Source organism: Apteryx mantelli, chromosome 2 (genome assembly GCF_036417845.1).
Source record: "Apteryx mantelli isolate bAptMan1 chromosome 2, bAptMan1.hap1, whole genome shotgun sequence".
NCBI lineage: Eukaryota > Metazoa > Chordata > Aves > Apterygiformes > Apterygidae > Apteryx > Apteryx mantelli.
In genome coordinates this window covers 2,792,838-2,810,837 of record NC_089979.1, presented here as the reverse complement: position 1 = coordinate 2,810,837, position 18,000 = coordinate 2,792,838, and the positions used below count along the sequence as shown (strand labels likewise).

The window sequence follows — 18,000 nt, the reverse complement described above, 5'->3', positions numbered from 1 at the left end:
AGGGCCTGTCAGCGCTGCTTCTCTCGGTTGTTCGGCTTCCGCGAGGAGCTCATTTTGCAGAGCGCAGAGGGAAAGGAGGCCAAAGAGAAAGAAAAGAGCCCTTGTAGCAAAGAAATGCACTGGCAAGAGCTGAGAAAAAGAGCAGCTAGCTGAACTCACGCTGGCTTCACCTCCCGGTCTGCAGAGCAGCTTCTGCACGTGCAGGAGGGTGCGCACGCCTCTTGCTATCACTCGGCTCTTTGAACTCCTAATCGCTCTTTGGGCCTGATTCAGAGCTCGCTGAAGTACAGCTGTAGGCTTGAAGAGTGTCTGGACAAAGGTTTCGGATTTCCCGGAGGTTTTGATCATGGGATGGCTATGTCAGTAATAAACTCAGCACTCTGTCTGTCCAAGGAGCAGGGTTGGATGGTAACAGACAGGCTAACACTGCTAGAAGTAACCTGCTCTTACGGTGGTCTATACGGTCATTAACAGCCCTGTACTGCCTTATTAGCATGTTTGAAAGACCAGAAAGAGCGCTTCAGGGTTTTAAAGATGTTAACCCCATCACCCTCTCCAGTTCTTCCAGCCCCATCCTTACTCTCACGGGAACAAGCTCTTAGATGCCCCGCTGCAAAACATGAGTTATTTGTGTGAAAAGGAGGTGGCAAAGCTAAGTGACCTTTCTCCTGGCAACCCCAGAGAAGCGATGGGAAATGGTGCAAACGCTTAATGTGCCGCGCTGGGGCAAGCATCCCCCATGCCCTAGGGCCGAGCTGAAGGAAGGTCCACTTTACCTGCTCACGGTTTGACGGGGACGTTTGACCCTGCTGAGCTCTCTTGCCTTCAGCTGCAAAGACGCACATGCAAAATGTGCACTTCCGCTTCGAGCTCGTCCTGACTTGTTTTTTTTTTCAGTCTGGTCTTGAATAGTAGCTGTGATATATAGAGAGGAGCATTGAGACTGTTGAGTAGGAGTGGATTTGAGGGGCCCTTCTTGTCACCCCCAGTTCCTGGCCCTTAGATTTATTTGGGAAGGGATGGGAAATGCTCGGTAAACAGACAGCCCCAAAAGGCTTAGCAGCACCTCTAGATCCCGAATTATTTCAAGATACCACCAGCATTAGCTTATACAGTGCTAAGCCCTTCTCAGAGACAACCCCTACCCTTGAGGCTCTGCCAGCACAGGACTTTCCCTTATTTAGGGTGATCGCCTTTGCTCTGTTTTTAATTCTCCTCCTCAAAAACATTGAGAAACATCCTCCTCAGTTGGAAACATCCTGTGTCCAGCTGTATCTGTAACTGTGGTCCAGTTGCATCTGTGACAACTTTATTCTTGGGAGATTTGTGCAGGTTTTGCTAAACGCATTGAAGTAATTTCTACCTTTAAAGGACTGCATCTTCTTCTTGGTTACGGTTAATCTTTAATCCAGCATCTTCATCTTTTCCTGTAGCACCTTAATTTGGCTTCTTGATTTAATTTCTTTACCCGTCTGCTACCTCCTCCTATTCCCAGCCCCTCTGTCATCTCCCTGATTTATTTTTCTTTGTCTCTTTATCCTCTAGCCCTGCACTCATCCATTAAAATTTTCTGATTTAGGTTTCTGGGAAGCAGCATACCCTGAAGCTAGTGTTTTTGCGGCGAGAGAGCCAGCGTTCGTCCTGACCTGGCTCTGGGGCTTCTCGTACTCTTCAAGCTGGGGCAGGGATCTCAGCAGCAGTGTTGGCCAGCCTGCGAGGTGCTGCCTATAGATAGACGAGAGACAGTGGTGTTTCCATTGCTGTCTGTGCCATGAAAACCTGGGGAGAGGGGCAAGATTGTTAGGGCCATTTCAGAGAGGGGCAGGCTGCAAACAGAGCCTGCAAGGAACAGGGCGTCTGTACCAGAGCCGGGATGTGCAGACTCTTTGTTCAGAGCTAATAACACACTTTCATCTTCCTCTTTCTGCTTTCACCAAAGCATTCGCCAAAGCAATATTCAAAATCGCCAGCTGGACAAGCAGCTGTTTAAAGAGGCAAGCCCTGTGATTTCCAGGGTTTGGTGGGAACAGGCATGTGACGATGGTTGCGTCTGTCTCCCCGTGCCAGCTAACCATCCTTCTGCTCCCCGAGCTCTGGCGTGAGGGCTGGGGGAGAGCTGAGTCCTTTTAGGCTCTGTTGCGGTCATCAGAGAAAGTGCTGAGACTGTGAACAGGACATAAATGCTGGCATTTCTGAGGCAGCCAGACCATACACCGAGGAGGATGCGAGATACCTCTCGCCAGGTGTTTGTATTGCTCTCGCTGCCTTTAACTGAGTGTATTTGTACATCCGTGGCTAGCCAAAGGGAGCGTTTCCAGCTTGTTACTTGCTGGCTGCCATGTCTTGAGTTTATTTTGGCATCTGGTACTCTCAGTAAAGGCAATTACTGCCTCCTTTCCCCATTCTTTCCAAGCCTCCTTTCCAATGAAACTTGAGCAGGAGCCATGATGTCCAGGCATAGAAAAATGATGTATTATGGTAATGCACTCAGTTCCTCCTAGGATTTTCTCCAAAATGTTTTCAATACTTATGGCAAGGCTGTTATTTATCACTAAGGTGCACTGAGTATCGGCTCTTGTGTAAGAAGAAACTCTCCCAGTGCTGGAGAACTGGGAAATGACCCTGGGATGACTGACTGTTGCAGATGGCAGAGAAAGAGGATTGCCTTGCTCATATACAGGTTAATGCCTGCTGCAGAGCCATATAATTTTTTTAACAGAAGGGTAGAGTCCCACCTTCAGACTGTGATTCAGTCTGATTCTTCCTAGCATTAGAAAGACTGACTGCATAACCAGCCACAAGTCTTTAACGAGTCAGTCATCTCACCGTAACGCAGAAATTATAACTAGAAAGCCCTTCTGTGAAAGCCGAGAGGGCAAGTTGAACATTTTTGTGGCCAGCTGGAACATACACGCTTTCTCCTGTTTCACTTTTTCTCTAAGATGACCCTGATACCCAGCGAACCATTGCTCTGATATTCTGGTGTAATAGGAAAGCTCCAATGGGGCAAAGTTGACCTCAGAATAAGATTAGAAAGTATGGCCAGGGCTTTTTGCATATGAGTGATCCCAGAAATGTCATAGTGGTGCTTTTAGCTCTGGATAGCAATAGCCAATTTAAGAGCAGATGCTAAAAACTTGGTGGGATGAAACGTTGATCCATTATGGAAAGTAGTCCAAGGTCATCTGCAGTACTGACAGGTGAGCAGACCTGATGATACCAGTGCATGCAGTGTAGCTAAATCTGAGATTTTTCTTTTTCTTAAAGCCATGAAGTCATGGGATTATAGGGGCTTTTCTGTTTCTAATCACACGGTTCTGTGGAGCACTCTGAAAGTGTCATTCTTTTAAAGGGGAAAATCCACGAGACAAAAAGACTTCAAATATACCACGAGAAAAAACAAACAAACAAAAAAACCAAAAACATGATGCTTTAAGCCAATTTCCTGATGTTGTGTGTAAGTTAGGCGGTGATACTGTGGAAGAGATCAGATCTGCTTTATTAAGCAATCACCAGAAACGGGGTCAAGAAAGAATATCTTCCCAAGTCTGATCAGCAGGAGCTGTTGGACTGTTTTCCTCTGCAATATGGAATATTGTGACACCTTGCAGAGATTTTCACATTTGTTTCTGTTTTAAAGACCAAGGTCACCAGCAGTGCTTTCTGTTTCTCCACTCCTTTTCTGCGTCCCACTGCAGTCCATGGTTTGGGGTCTTCTGTAGTAAAGCTTTGGCGTTTGTGGCATGTGTCAAGGATAGTTCAGTGGTTTACCAAGTAGGACACACAGGGCAGAGCAGTCATCCTGGTGGTCCAGCCAGATGAAATATCTTTTCTGTGGATGCCTTTGGCAAGGAAATGCAAGGAAATTGGGATGACAGGGTATGGACCCACGGGCCAAACACTGCTGTCCCATCCACCCTTCCATGAGTACTAAGGCAGATCTTAGCAGACCAAAACTTCGTGCAAATTCCAGCTGTGAGAGTTGATGTCCATGTTTCAGGCCTTCTTATGGAGCTGTGCAGCAGGGATGTAAAGAGAGAAAGTGCTCATTAATAATCAGCCACATGCTCTGGATTTTAAACCGCAGTCTAAAGCCTAAGAGGCTGCCGACGTTTGGAAGTGCTGAGTTTCCTCTCCAGTGAGATGGTGTGGCCTTCTGATGAGAGTCATTACGGCTCAGCCTCAGCTGTATTTATGGTGTCTGAAAAGATTATCTCCAGATAATCTTACGGGTATTTAGCCAGCCATATGCTTTATTTCAATGGTAATATGTATTTCTTTGTGCATTTTAACATTGTTTATGTTAATTAAGGCTTCAGACTGGAAGCTGCATATGGGCTATTTCATTTTTTCTACGGCTAATTTGCAGATAGTAAGTAACCTTGTCCCCTGCAAAATGCTCCGATTTCAGTTAGCCGTGATTACAAATTCACAGCTGGGAGAAGGCCTTGCTTTTAACCTTTTCACAACTTTCTCTTCCTGTCCCTCCCTCCCACACACACAAGAAGAAAAGAACCTGGAGAAAATCCCAAGTGTCCCTCATCTCTGATAGTTCCTTAATTTATTCTTAAATCACCCCTGTCTTCGTTTTGCTTGTGTCAATTTTGAAGCAAATCAGCCAAAACTACATGGAATTAGGGGCCTTTGAAAAAATTAATATCCCTGCTCTGGTTTAATTTTCCTTGCACCAACCAACTGAATCAATAGTAGGCTTTCTTTTTTTTTTTCTCTCTTTCCTTTTTAAAGAGCTAATTTAATAACAGTCGCTAATCTGATTATTGATTCTTTCCTACCAGTAGAGAATTGTTTTGTTCAGTGCCAGGTCTGTACTATCAGGGTAGAGGTGAGAAAAAGGGCACCAGCGCCAAAGAAAACTCATAAGGACCTGAAGCCAGAGGGATCTCAGCAGTTGAGCACAAATTTAATGCTGTGGTCTATTCCTCAGTGGTCATATAGTCTCCATCTGGTGGGGCTCATTTCCAAAAAGAGGAAGAACCTCTGAGTTCACTGAAAGCATTTGATTTTGGGCCACGTTCAGAGCAGTTACCAGGCATCTAACATAGAGACCATCACATCTTCTCTCCCTTCAGTGGACAGGACCATGGCAGGAAGCAGTCTGCCGTCATGCTCTCAAATGGGACGTCAAACTTTTCATGGTGTTTAAGTTAGGTTCCTACAGAGAGAGGGAAAAAAAAAAAAGGCCTTAAAAAATAGCTCTTGGTTTTGTCTGCTGGGGCACTTCCACGCTGGAGGGGAAGTGAGTGATCCTGTAAAAGCCTGGACCTCTGCTGGTGCCCTCTTACATGGCTGCATCCATTCACACCTCCTCCGTGTGCCTCCGTTTCCTTATCAGTTAAATGAGGTTGATGAGACTTGATTTCTTGGAAATGAGAGTTTGCTGGTCAAACAGGTATTGAGTTGGAGCTTCAGTTTTCAGTCAGATTGCTGCTTTAGCCTCAGCAGGGTTACATGGATGTTACCAAACTGGTGCAACCCTTTAAATTCAGAGACGCAGAAAAGCATGATTTTTCTAAGATAGGTTTTGCTCCAGTAAACCTAGACTGACTTCTTGGATGTGTGTGATGTCTTGCTGGATTTTTCACTAGCGTAACTGAGAACTCAACCCGGCTTTGAGTCAGTGCATTGATCAAAAAAAGGCAAAATTATCTCTCAGATAATAGGAGGACCCTTATGAAACGGTTTTGCAGTTTTGATCCAATTTTTAGGAAAACCTAAACTAACCAAAGCTCTGGCAGTGCAAAACTTTCTGAGTGTCTGGAGTGTTAAAGATTGATTTTAGCCCATGTTTAGCTTAATGTTTAATTTGTTTCAGACTTTACCTATGTGGTATGAGACCGTTTGTAGCTGTTTTAGCAACCAACCAAAGATTTTTTTTTTTTAATCTGATTTTTTTCAGAAAGGTACAAACCTTTTCATGTCACTTTCCCCAGGAAACCATCCACCTTTTAATCTAATCTCGAGGTCCAGCAGAAACTGTGATTACGACACACTCACTGCAGCATAATGATTGCACATTTGTGTCCCTGGCTATTGTGCAGAGCCAGAGTGTTTGAAAGACGCTCTGGGGCAGCCTGTGGCTGGAAATGAAAATTGCTTTTGGGAATCCCACAAAAAGGATTAACTTTGACTTCATCTCTGGTCCTCCAAATTAATAATCAATCTGCTAGCTGGACCCAAGCCAAGCACTCGTATGACCTGCCTGGCTAGCAAGGGGGGAACGGCCCATGTGAAGCTGGAAGTATCACAGAATCACAGATTCATTGAGGTTGGAAGAAAATTCTGGAGATTGTCTATTTTATTTAAGTCTTATATATATACTCCATTTTTAAAACCTCTTTCTAATCCATGCCTGTTCCCATAACAAAGGCTCTTCATTTGTGAAAACCCCTATTCAGAAAAGCATTCCTATGTAGGAAAGTCCTTAAGCATGGGCTTAGCTCCTGTTTAAATCTACAAGACAGTGCTTAATTGCTTTTTTTCCATCGAGTGCTCAAATAATGTTCATAGCCATTTTGTAAACATATGGCAAAACATTTTCTTGTGGAACATCACCGGAATTACACTGGAGATAAATTTGACCATAGACATTAGAGACAGAACGAACTTGCCAGGCTTCCTGCTAACCCTGCCAGTACGTTTTCAACACCAGTCTGGTTTGGGGATTTCTACAATTCCTCTTTGACTGGCTCGTAATCAGTCTGACTACATTGTTCTCTAATATTCTGCCCACGTTTTCCCTTCAGTACACTTCCTCTTTCTTCCCTCCCCTCTTGAGAATGCCTGAAAATAATTCTGCTTCCTTATTAGTGTACCTGGATTCAATATTTGCGAATAACTCAAATCCTGCTCCTTCTCTTTGACACTGAGCTTTGAGCATGGGTTTTCTATTGCAAACCAGGTGCACTTTCCTGCAGAATCAAAGGTTTCGCTGAGAAGATAAGGGGTCAGTACTGATCCACAGATGAAACCTGTATACACAGGCGCACACACACACACACACCTCCCTTAAAGGACCTGTTTATTAAAATGCCTTTTTCTTCTGCAGGTTTTAATCAGGTCCATGATGAAGGCATTTTACATACAGTTGCAATATCTTCTTGAACAGATCACAGTGAAACAATCTTTATATTACAAAATTCAGTGATGAAACCATCTAAGATTTTAAGTCTGCTCCTGAACTATGGGGCATTTGCTGATACTTGTTGGCCGGTCGTACAGACCTTGTTTGGGCAGTACTCTGTCTGCATCCAACAAGGCTAAGACTCCCTCAGCTGTGATCCTCTGGACCAGGGTCCCACTAGATCTCTCTCTCTGGTATTAAATGTGTCACATGCAGCAGATATTGCTGGACAGGCTCGAGTATCCAGCAGCCATGAGTCCAGCTCCACACTGGGAGTAAGGCAACAGCGGCACCTCACCTGGATGCCGTGGAGTTAATTAATGGTGAAATCCCTCCTCAGGTTCAAGAGGAAGAACCACTCACATCCCGCTTTGGAGTCCTGCGGGACTGAAACAGCGAGCAGGGTTAGGTATCATTTAGTCCCTGTGCCCAAGAAGCTGTTTGCTCAGCTCTCTGAAGACTGAGCATCACCTGCCTCTTGTCACGCAGTAACAGGTACCCAGTAAAAAGAGGCTGGTTATTCTCCTGGCATGTCCTCCTACCAGCAAAAACGTTCCCCTGGCCCGGCTCCAAACCCCATCTCAGATGGGCATGGAAGTGTAGCTATCAGAAGGATTGCAGTGCGGAGAGAATAGATAATTAAGGAGATTCACTAAGAGGAAGAGAAGGATAAAAGAGCTATTCTTCTGAAGAGCTTAAAACCAGGGGGCTGGACATCATACTTTCTTTGGAGCACCCAGCACTTTGAATATTCTGAGCAGCTTAACAGTCACTTAATAATCATTGGTAATAATGAGGGCTGCATTCTCTTTTTCTATCAAATGGCATTGTTGGACTTATTCTGAGGTGATTTACACCGGGTAAGTTTCTGACTCAGCACATCCCCCAGCATCCATCCTTTCTGTGACTTAGAGCAGTTTTTAATGTAAAAAACGGTATGGCTTTGATCCAATTGATTTCTTTGAATCCAAGAGGATAAATAAACAGGCATCAGACCAGGTCTTACAAGAGCAAAGGGTGGTTATTATAAAATGGTTTTCTTACCTAGATATCACTCTGTGCTCTCTCTGTATGAACATCTTAGGAATGGGGATCATACTGTGCCAAGTGCAGTTTTGGCCCTGGACAGACTTTAATCTTCTCTAATACTGCATTTACCACTGTACTGTCAGCTTATCTGCCGTGAGGGTTTGAGACCAGGAATAGCATCCAGGGAGTGTTGCTTATTTTCTGATACCTTCCCTGGGGTTTCCTGTTTTCGTAGGCCTTCTGGGTTTTTTTTTTGCTTTTTTGTTTCTGGATAAGGTTACTTCTGCTGATGCATGGCCCAGATCTGTCCTAGTCTACTCTGAAGCTGGTAAATGAGTAAAGCTGGGCTTCAGGATTGAAAGTGATGTGAAGGCAATTGTATCCACACATTTGAAGAGATTTCAAATTGCTTGGAAGTAAGGGTCTGTATGTGTGCGCCAATGTACCCATATCTGATGCTTTAAGAATGCTGGTTTTAAGCTTTATCCATTGGGAAAGGCTGTTTAAACAGAAAAAGTGAACGATAATTAGGAGTGTTTTGAAGAGTGTTTTTCCAGATATCCGCAAAACCATAAATGAAAAAGATGACCACAGCGCTAAAATAAATAAATAAATAAATAAATAAATAAAACAACCCCCCAAGCAAAGACAAATAAGCCAATAACTACAAAAAACCCAACAGTTTTTTAGAGGGAAAGTAAAAGCTGTTATAGAGATACGGACTAAGGATAAATTGATAGCAAGCAATATAAATTAAAAGCTTGAAATAGATAAGGAAAAAAAAAGATATACAAAGTTTATTGTCTAGGATTGTTAAAGTGAGTAAAAAGCAAAATTTAGAGTATACTAAAAACAAAACGTATCCTAATGATATTGGTTTGTTACTAGATAGAAATGACAGATTTATTTATAATAATGCAGAAATTTCAATAAATGACTGTATTCTGTAATTGGAAGAGAGCCCGGTTACTTAATCCACATTCCATGATAATGAAATACTTTTAATTACACAAGCGGCTAGAAAACACGCTATACATCATCTAATAAAGTAAGACATTTTTAAGATAAACAAGTCAGGGTAATTTTGCAAGCAAGAGTTCTAAAGAGAAGGCTAAGGCTAACTGCGGATCATTGCTCTTCAGTAAGAAGAGAGTGGAAATGTTCCCAAAGTCTGGAAAGATGCTAGTGCTCCTGCAAGCAGAGCAGCCCAGCTCTGGAGCTGTCAGCCTCACATCTGTCTTAGGCACAATAACAGACCATCCGACACGGGATCCAGAAATTAAGGGATTGTGGGCAATATTATGGTTATAATTGAATAATAGCATACTAATTAAAATAGAGGAATTAATAGCAATCAGCTTCTGGAAAACAGATCTTGTCGAGCTAAATTAATACTTTTTATGAGAATACATAACCGGTTGACGGAGCCTGAGCATTTGTTAATATTTATAGGCATCATAAATAAGGCATCTGCCTTGGTCACAGCGAATAAACAGAACCGGCTAATGCGGTTCTTGGAAATATAAATGGGACCGATAGGGGAGAATGGAGTTATATCGCCTCCGCAGTCGGCCCCGGATCACGACATCCTTTCCAGGAAGGATGTTGGCGTGTTGGGGAAGGTTCGTAGAAGAGACTAGAGAACGATGCCAGGTGCCGAGGGACTCGAAGAGACGGTTTGACTTAGCTCAGCAAAAAAAATCACACCAAGAGCTGAACGTCCGGGGAAGAAGGACTTTAACGTCCCGTCAGCCGGACGGACATGCGGGAGGGTCTGGCAGGAGCGGCCGCGCGAACGTTTGGAAGCTCCGGACGGGCTCCAGAGCGAGCGCAAAGGATTCTGCTTTGCTGGCTTCTACAGCAAAAGCGGTTATCCTTTCTCGCTCGACGCGCGTTAGTCCAAACGAGGGGTAATTCGGGAAGGCTCAGCGGTGCGTGTCACGCTTGACGCGAGTGTGTAGCTGTAAGGGAACCGGGAGCGCGTGGTGATTCTCCGTCACGCTGTTAGCGCCAGTGGCGGCTCAGGGCCCGCATGGAAGCGAATCCCGCCGCAGCCCCCGGCAGGTTTGCTGGAGCCGGCGGGACGCGGGAGAAGCCCCGGCCACCCGCCACGCTCCCCGGCTCCCCCCGGAGCTGCCCTCGGCTTGCTGCCGCCGGCCCTGCCTCGGCCCCCTTCCCCTGAGGGGCGGACGCAGGGCGCGAAGGGGCCCCCGCCGCCCTGTCACGGCTCGGCTCGGCCGCGGAGCCGCCCGCCCAAACTCTCCCGCCGCCGCCGCCGACCCGGCCCCGGCCGCGGCCCCTTCCCCTCCCTCCGCCGCCGCCGCCGCCTGCGCCGGAGCAGCCGCCTCCGCGCCAAAGGCGATTAGCGCGGCGAGCTGACACCCGCCGCCCGGTGCGCTACCGGCGAGGGGGGAGGGGGGGGTCTGCGGGGCCGAGGGGGGAGGGGAGGCCGCGGGCACCGGCGGCAGTTGGGGGGGGGGAGATGTGTGGGGGCGGGGCCGGGGGGGGCGCTGCCCCGCTGCGAGAGTGTGGCGGGGGGGCGGGGGGCGCATAGGGGCCGGGGGGAGGGGAGGGTACAGGGGGCGGGGGGGGGATAGGGGCTGTGGGATGGGGTGTATAGAGGGTGTGGGGAGGGGGCTGTGGGGGGTGGGGATGTATAGGGGGCGTGGGGACAGCGCTGTGGGGTGGGAGGTGTATAGGGGTGTGGGAACAGGGCTGTGGGAAGGGGGTGTATAGGGGGTGTGGGGACAGGGGTGCCTAGGGGGTGTATAGGGGGTGTGGGGACAGGGCTGTGGGGGATGGGAGGTGTCCGGGGGGGTGTGGGGGAGGGGGTGTGGAGATGGGGGTCTATAGGGGGTGTGGGGATGGGAGGTAGAGGGGTTGTGAGGACAGGGCTTTGGGGTGGGAGGAGTATAGGGGGTGTGGGGGAGGGGGTGTCTGGGGGCATAGGGGCAGGGTTGTGGGGATGGGGCTGTATAGGGGGTGTGGGGACAGGGGTGCCTAGGGGGTATATAGGGGGTGTGGGGATGGGGCTGTACAGGGGGTGTGGGGACAGGGGTACCTAGGGGGTGTATGGGGGTGTGGGGATAGGGCTGTATAGGTGGTGTGGGGATGGGGGTGCCTAGGGGGTGTATGGGGGTGTGGGGATAGGGCTGTATAGGGGGTGTGAGGACAGGGGTGCCTAGGGGGTGTATAGGGGGTGTGGGGACTGGGGTGCCTAGGGGGTGTATAGGGGGTGTGGGGATGGGGGTATATAGGGGGTGTGGGGACAGGGGTGCCTAGGGGGTGTATAGGGGGTGTGGGGACGGGGCTGTATAGGGGGTGTGGGGATGGGGGTATATAGGGGGTGTGGGGACGGGGGTGCCTAGGCAGGCACCCGTGGGGCAGGGAGCGCGTGGGGCAGGGCGCGGGGCCGGGAGGCAGGCAGGCAGGCAGGCAGGCAGGGAGGCAGGAGGCCGCGTGGCGGCGGCGGCGGCTGGGGTGGGGGGGAGGCAGGCGATGCTCCGAGTGGGCTGGGGCCCTCCCGCGCGGGCGATGAATTTCCTTCTTCTCGCTGCCTTCGCTCACTCTCCCGCTCTCCCCCTTCTCTCTCTCTCTCTCTCTCTCTCTCTCTCTCTCTCTTCTCTGCGCTTTGCCACCCCTTCCCTTTAACAGATCCTCCGCCTCCTCCTCCCAGCTTGGTGCCTGGTCCTGGCGCGGCTGCCGAACGGTCCCAGTCGACTCCTTCCGAACTAAATGCCTCTGTGACAGACTCTCCACCTTCGCCATCTTAGCCCAGCTCAGTTCAGACATGGTAAGTCCTGCCAATAACGTGCAGAAGAGAACGCCAAGAAAGGAGGTATCGGGAGATAAAAAAAAAAGAAAGGAAAAAAAAAGAGAGAAAAAAGAAAAAAGAGCGAGAGAAAGGAAGGAACCGGAACGGAGCAGCTTTGCAGCGTGTGACATTTCGATGACAACCAGCTTGCCAGTAGCCAGCTGGTCGGTGCGCGCGCGCGGGGCGGTGGGCATCGCCGCGGGTCCGCGCGTGTGCCCCCCTTTTGCGCGCGTGGAGCGGGTTTAGCGGCCTGGAAACGCCGGTGCACAGCGCAGCGGCGTGCAGGGGGTGCTCCGGAAACGCCGTGACCTAAAAAACAAACCCAGGCGAGGAACCCTGCTGCATTGAAATGTCACCGGGACCGTAACGATCTGGATCCCTTCCCGGCAGGCGTTCGGACCCCCCTTGCACGCCTTTTTCGGTCCCCGACAGACCTCGGACCCCCCCCACTCGCTGCCGCCCTTCCTCTCCCCTTTCCCCCCTCCCGTGCTCAGTTGCAGCTCGAGGTGGAGCGGGGACTGTGGGATACGTTGGGATTGCTGTTGCTGCTGCATTGATTCTCTCGTTGGCTTCGCGCACACCCCCCTTCCTCCCATTGCTCCTTCCCTGCGCTGTGGATTTGAATAAGAATGCCGGTAAAAAGCGGTGGTGCTGGTGGTGCTGGTGGTGGTGCTGGTGGTGGTGCTGGTGGTGGTGGACTAACACAGCCCGGCGTGTTAACTGTTGTGGGTACCCGCACTGAATCTTTGCACGTGTCTTATTCGTGCAAATCCACTTCCCGACTCGCTGGGCCGCCGCGGTTCTGCAGCTCCGTCTTTTCCCCTTTCTCAGGTGGTTCTCGGTGGCTGGCGGGCTCGGAAGCACCCAACGCTTTGGCTGGCGTTGGAAATGCGGGGGATAGAGGCAGGGAAGAGTCGGAGGGGCGCCCGTGAAGTTTCTGCCGCTTTGTGCAAAAAAAAAAAAAAAAAAAAGGGAAGTAGGTGCCGTTTCTCGGACAGAACTGGTGGAAAAGTGAGAGATTCCTAGAAATTATCACCGCGGAGCTACACCCTGGCTCAGAGCGCGGAGTGGGTGCCAGGGCACCAAAGTTGATGCCAGGGCAGTTGAAGGGGGCTTCATAGGCTCCTCTTTTGTATCTTTCTGTTTGATTTGGATTTTTTTTTAAATAGTTCATCCCTTTCTGGACAGTTCCCAAGTTCGTATAGCGGATGCCCCCCCCCTCCGCTTCTCTCCATGTAATGTTTCTCCATCTGCTTGGGCACTGGGAGTTACTGGGCCCATCCAATTATTTACTAATTATGCCTTGCTTGTTAAACGCTGGCTTAATTCAGCAAAAGGGGAGGGGAAAGGAAGAAAGGAGGGTGATGGTGGTAAAGGGGGGGGGGGGAATCACATTTTCCAAGATGAAGGTTTGGTTTATTATTAGAAACACTAATGTATTTGGTCCACTAGTTACCATGGAAACAACATCTGCACTGAAGTGGTTTTAAAGATACAGCGTTGGTTGTGTTTGCCTAGGCCCCGTACAGGCCCAGCCGCTAAACCCCCTTCGAAACAGGCTCTCAAGTGGCAGCGAGCGCCTGATAGAACAGCTCTCGGGGTCCTCTTGAGAGAGGCACCAGGCTTGCGGTCTCGGCAGACGTGCGATGGCTGAAGGAAGCTTGAGAGTAGGATGGGGAGCAGGTGCCCCCTTGGAAGGGGCCCAGGGGGAGATGGTTAAATTGGCAGGCACGTCCCTGCCCCACCTTTTCTTCCAGGCTTCGTTGTTCCCCCGTGTTCCCACCAGGCTGACTGGGATCTGCGTGAAACCCAGTCGGTTTGAAGACACCCTGCTGGGCCAGCGTTTTACCGGAGGGGTTCCCAGCCTTCTCGGGGTGACTGCGGTGATGTGCGAGGCTCAGCTCACCTCTGCCAGCCGTGGCCCATCGTCTGCCTCTCTATAGCGTGCACGTAACCCGCTGCTCAGTGTGTGCACCACGAGCCTGCAGAAGATGCAGGGCAGCTTCAGCCGCCAGCAGCGAGCCTTAGCCCGTTAGCCCAAACTGTACCAACTTAGGCTTTTAGCTCCAGAAGTTGTGATGACCCGAAAGCATGATTGATGAGCGAACGTTGTCCCGTGCCGGGGTGCTCTGTGCTTTACACGTATCGTGGCAAGTGACCCAGTCCCACTGTCGTTGAGGGGGGTTTCAGGGCCGGCAAAAACAAATTCTGAATTCTGCTGCAGAAATACTTCCAAGGGAAAGCCTGAAATGAGCTATCCCAGGTGCGCGGTTGAGGTGTTGGTGAAGACCCACTGCTGATTTTCTTCTGAAGGTGGACAGAGGGCCAGGCGCTGTGGGAAGAGAGAAGGGAGTCTTTGGCATGACTAAAGCAGAAGTTTCTGTAAAGGGAGCCTAAATCTTTATGTTCATGCAGTTCTTGGTGTTATTTAACTAAGCAGCTAGAAAAAAAATGGTTAATTTAATGTGGCCACATGCTACTACTCCCTCAGCTTTAGGTGTCTAAAGTCTTATCTGGGTCAAACTATGTTGCTGTAAGCTTTTTATGATCAGTGCAAGTATTTTCGCGTTTGAGAGTGGACTTGGCTGCAGGAGGATGCAGCTTATATCCCCCAGGCATGTTTTATTATATCTGCAACCAACCTCTCAGCTGGTCCTTTGGGCTTAGGCCTAAAATCACTTCCTCCGTTCTTCTTTCCGACTCCGCTGATTGCTGTTAGGGTTGCGATTTCAGAACTCATTCTTCCCCGGCTAGAGCCTACTCACGAACATAAGAGCAAGTCCTCCGGCCAAGGTGGGAGGAAAGGTGGGACCTGGCTGCTTCCTGAGTTCGCCCCTAAGTAAAGCCAAGGGTTTGTGGTGCTGAGGAGCATTTCTCACCCAGGTCCTTCTGGTTCCAGCCTCGGTTTTCCTGACCGAGCGTCACTGTGAGGAAGCCCGTGCTGCCTGCCTTCCCCAGAGGTGGCTTCTCATCAGCGTTGGTGTCTGCGGTGGTGACATTTATAATGTAGTTTTTCATGTGCCTTTGGAGCTCTCAGGACAGGAAGCTCTGTCTGCTTGTGTCATTAATGTTATTTATTGCTAGAAATCTCTCTTCTGGAGTCTTTGGCCCCGACAGTTTGAAATATATGTGATCCTGGTATCGGCACAGCTTCTTTGCAGTGAAATGGGCCTGAAAAGGCTTGTGGGAGCTGTGTGGGTCGTTGCTGCCCAGCCGGCTGATTCGTACTTGCCAAGGACTTTACATCTGTGCATAGGACAGAGTTTCCCAGGCTGGGCCCTTGATGTTGCTCCTGTGGAAGCAAAGGGAACAGGTTTCCATTGCCTTCAGAGGAACTAGAGGCTGCCACTCATGAAAGCGCTATGCTTGGAATCAGTTTTGGAAACAGGCGTTCCCTAAGCAATGGTGGAGCTGTTCAGATCCAGCATGAAATCTGGAGTTTGGGCTTGGCCCTGCTCTTTCTTCGTGTCTAAATTTGCTTAGATGTTGCCATTTCTGCTGGACAGAGTCAGCGATTCTTAGCCTCTCGCCGAGCTTCAGCAGGAGTGGTGTTTGACTATCATTAAAGACCAAAGACCCTTTAATGAAGGAAGACGATAAGGTTTTGGGGGCAGGGGCTCTCTTTTTATTCTGGTGTTATACAGTACCTAGCATACTACACCTGCATAATAGTAGTACTAGTGGTAAGGGGAGAGGAGAGGATAAGGACAAAAGGAAATTGCGCAGCCGTGCATTTGGACTGTAACTTTTCAAACTGTGGTTAGTCTGATTAAGTGTCTCGTGATGGTATTTTTAAAATATTTCTTGGCAGTCCTGGCGATTTGTTAGAGATGCTTAGGAAAGATCGCTGGAGCCTGAGGATTTGCGGGGGAGCCTTTCACTGTTTGGTTGTCTTGTTTGAGTTTGGCTCATGTTGTCTCTTCTGCCTACTAGCTCATGACTGGCCTCTATAAAGTCTACTAAGCTTTAAAGCTTAATTTGTATTGCACTGAGGATCATAGTAAGACTGTACACACAGGGACTTTCTGCCCTCTCCTCCTCTCCTTTCTAGCCTCATTCACAGAGGAAAAGCTGGTCACACAAGGGAGTCTGAGCTCTGCTCTTATTTCTAGTGCTAGGGAAGGTTGAAAGGTCTTGGTGGCAAAAACTTGCATGGCTGCTGAGTTTGCTCTGTCCATGCTGAATTTTTGGAATATCTTCCCTGCAGGACTGCATTTACCAACATGCAAACAATTTGCTGAAACGGCTTTGCAGCACCTGTGTGTTTTTGTGGGGTGTATTGTTCACAAGCAGCAGACCAAACTACAGAAGCATGCTGACGACGTAGATGAGTGTAAGGATTGAGCTGCCCGTACCCTAAGGTATTCCAGGTTGTTGCAATGCAAAAAGAAGGGGCTTTGTCCATCGTTAGCGCCATGTTTTCATGAATATAAGACATCTGTACTGATGTGCTTCCTACCTAAAGGGACAGCATGTTCTGAGCTCCTTTCTCAACTCACAACATTCACTTTTCTTCATGAAAACATCCAAACATTGTCTGTGCATCAGAGAAGAAAAAATCCTTTTTACCCTGGGGAAATAACACAGCATGAATAGTAGACTTTCAGTTTACATCTTGACTAGTTTGGAATGGCTGCTCTATATAGGCTGCAGGAAGGGGATCGACGTGCAGGCTTGATGTGATCTTGCTGTATCTTGGAGAGCTTCCTTATATAAAGGCTGTCCTGTGTTATGGGAGCTCTGTGTACTTCAGGGAAAGCACACAGATGCAAGACAGGCTATTTTAAGGTCCCAGAATCCGTTTGTAGTGCTTCGCTCACAGATTGAGTGGATCCAAGTTTTTCAGCAGAATGCTTTTCTGCTGGAAAATGTTGATTTTATTGAATCAAAATGTTTTGTAAGAATTTAGCAGTTCTGACAACATTTCTGACGGAAAATGATAGCAGTGATTCACTTAGATAAGACTGAAGCACTTCATCTGGAGATTAGTGTTTAGCTTTTATATTCTGCGATCATTTATCACCTAAGATTTGGAGTTTGGGTAAGAATGAAGCGTTTTGCATACCTGGACAACAGTCAGTTCTCAAGTTTACAGTTGTTTGCAGGTTTCATTAATAAAAATTCAGTGTCTCCTGAAACTTTAACTCTTTGAGTCAAAGTTGGACTTTTCTGCTGAAGGGAAGTTCTCAGTTTTTACTGGCTCTAATACTTAAGGCCTCAAAGCACTGCCAATTTCCACAGAGGCTCTAATGAACAATTTATTAGACCAGTGCATCTGGGTGTGTTGGCTAAACCACAGGGCTGAGAGCTGTTCCTGTGCCTGTGAATTAAACTCTGTTTGACCTTGGGCTAATCACTTCATTGCTTTCTGCTTCCGTTTCCCCAGCTGCAGCACCCTTCCAGGTGACATCCCAGGCTGTGTTCATCTGCACGCTGCCCTGAGTCTGAAGAGTTCTACAGACGGGGCCAAGTGCTGTCATTTCCCGAACAGAGCATTAGGCACCTCCGCTTGTTCAGTTAGCAAGAGCCATGCCAGGGTGAACATTGCTGAGCTGCAAACATTTGGAATTTGGAGTTGCAAATTTTGTGCAAGCCTCTTGCATTTGTGTGTTTGGCACCTCTTCCTGCAATCACCCTATTCTCTCAGGGATGCTGCTGCTGCGTGCAGAGTATCTGTCACGAAGTGATTGTGTCTCCTGCAGCAGAGTCCTAGAACTGGAAATCTCCTAAAATTTCCTGGGGATTCATACCGCTACTGCTGGACCCCCTGATATGGAAAGACTAAAATGGGAATGACAAAGGGAGAATCCAGCTGGACTTCTCTTCTCAAGAGAGCTCTGTGCTGAGGCTCGGGAGGGTTATGGTGCGAGTGTTGCCTGAGATTTCTGGGGTTTGCCCATCTCCTGCTCCATAGCAGGAGCAGCTGCCATGTTTGCTCAGGCATGCGTTTCCCCTGGATCAGTGGCAGCCCTTAGGAGCAGGCTGTGATTCTGCAAATCACAAGCTGCCTGCTGGT

At 48.7% G+C, this 18,000-nt stretch overlaps 1 protein-coding gene across 1 annotated transcript in view; it reads left to right on the top strand.

Annotated features, from left to right (window-relative positions):
* The window catches only part of ADGRB1 (adhesion G protein-coupled receptor B1), a 206,502-nt gene that overhangs the window by 105,613 nt on the left and 82,889 nt on the right, over positions 1–18,000 (top strand). Inside the window, exon 17 of the mRNA XM_067290107.1 lies at positions 11,825–11,963. Coding sequence (XP_067146208.1) covers positions 11,825–11,963 — 139 coding nt within the window. The remainder of the gene's footprint in view (positions 1–11,824; positions 11,964–18,000) is intronic.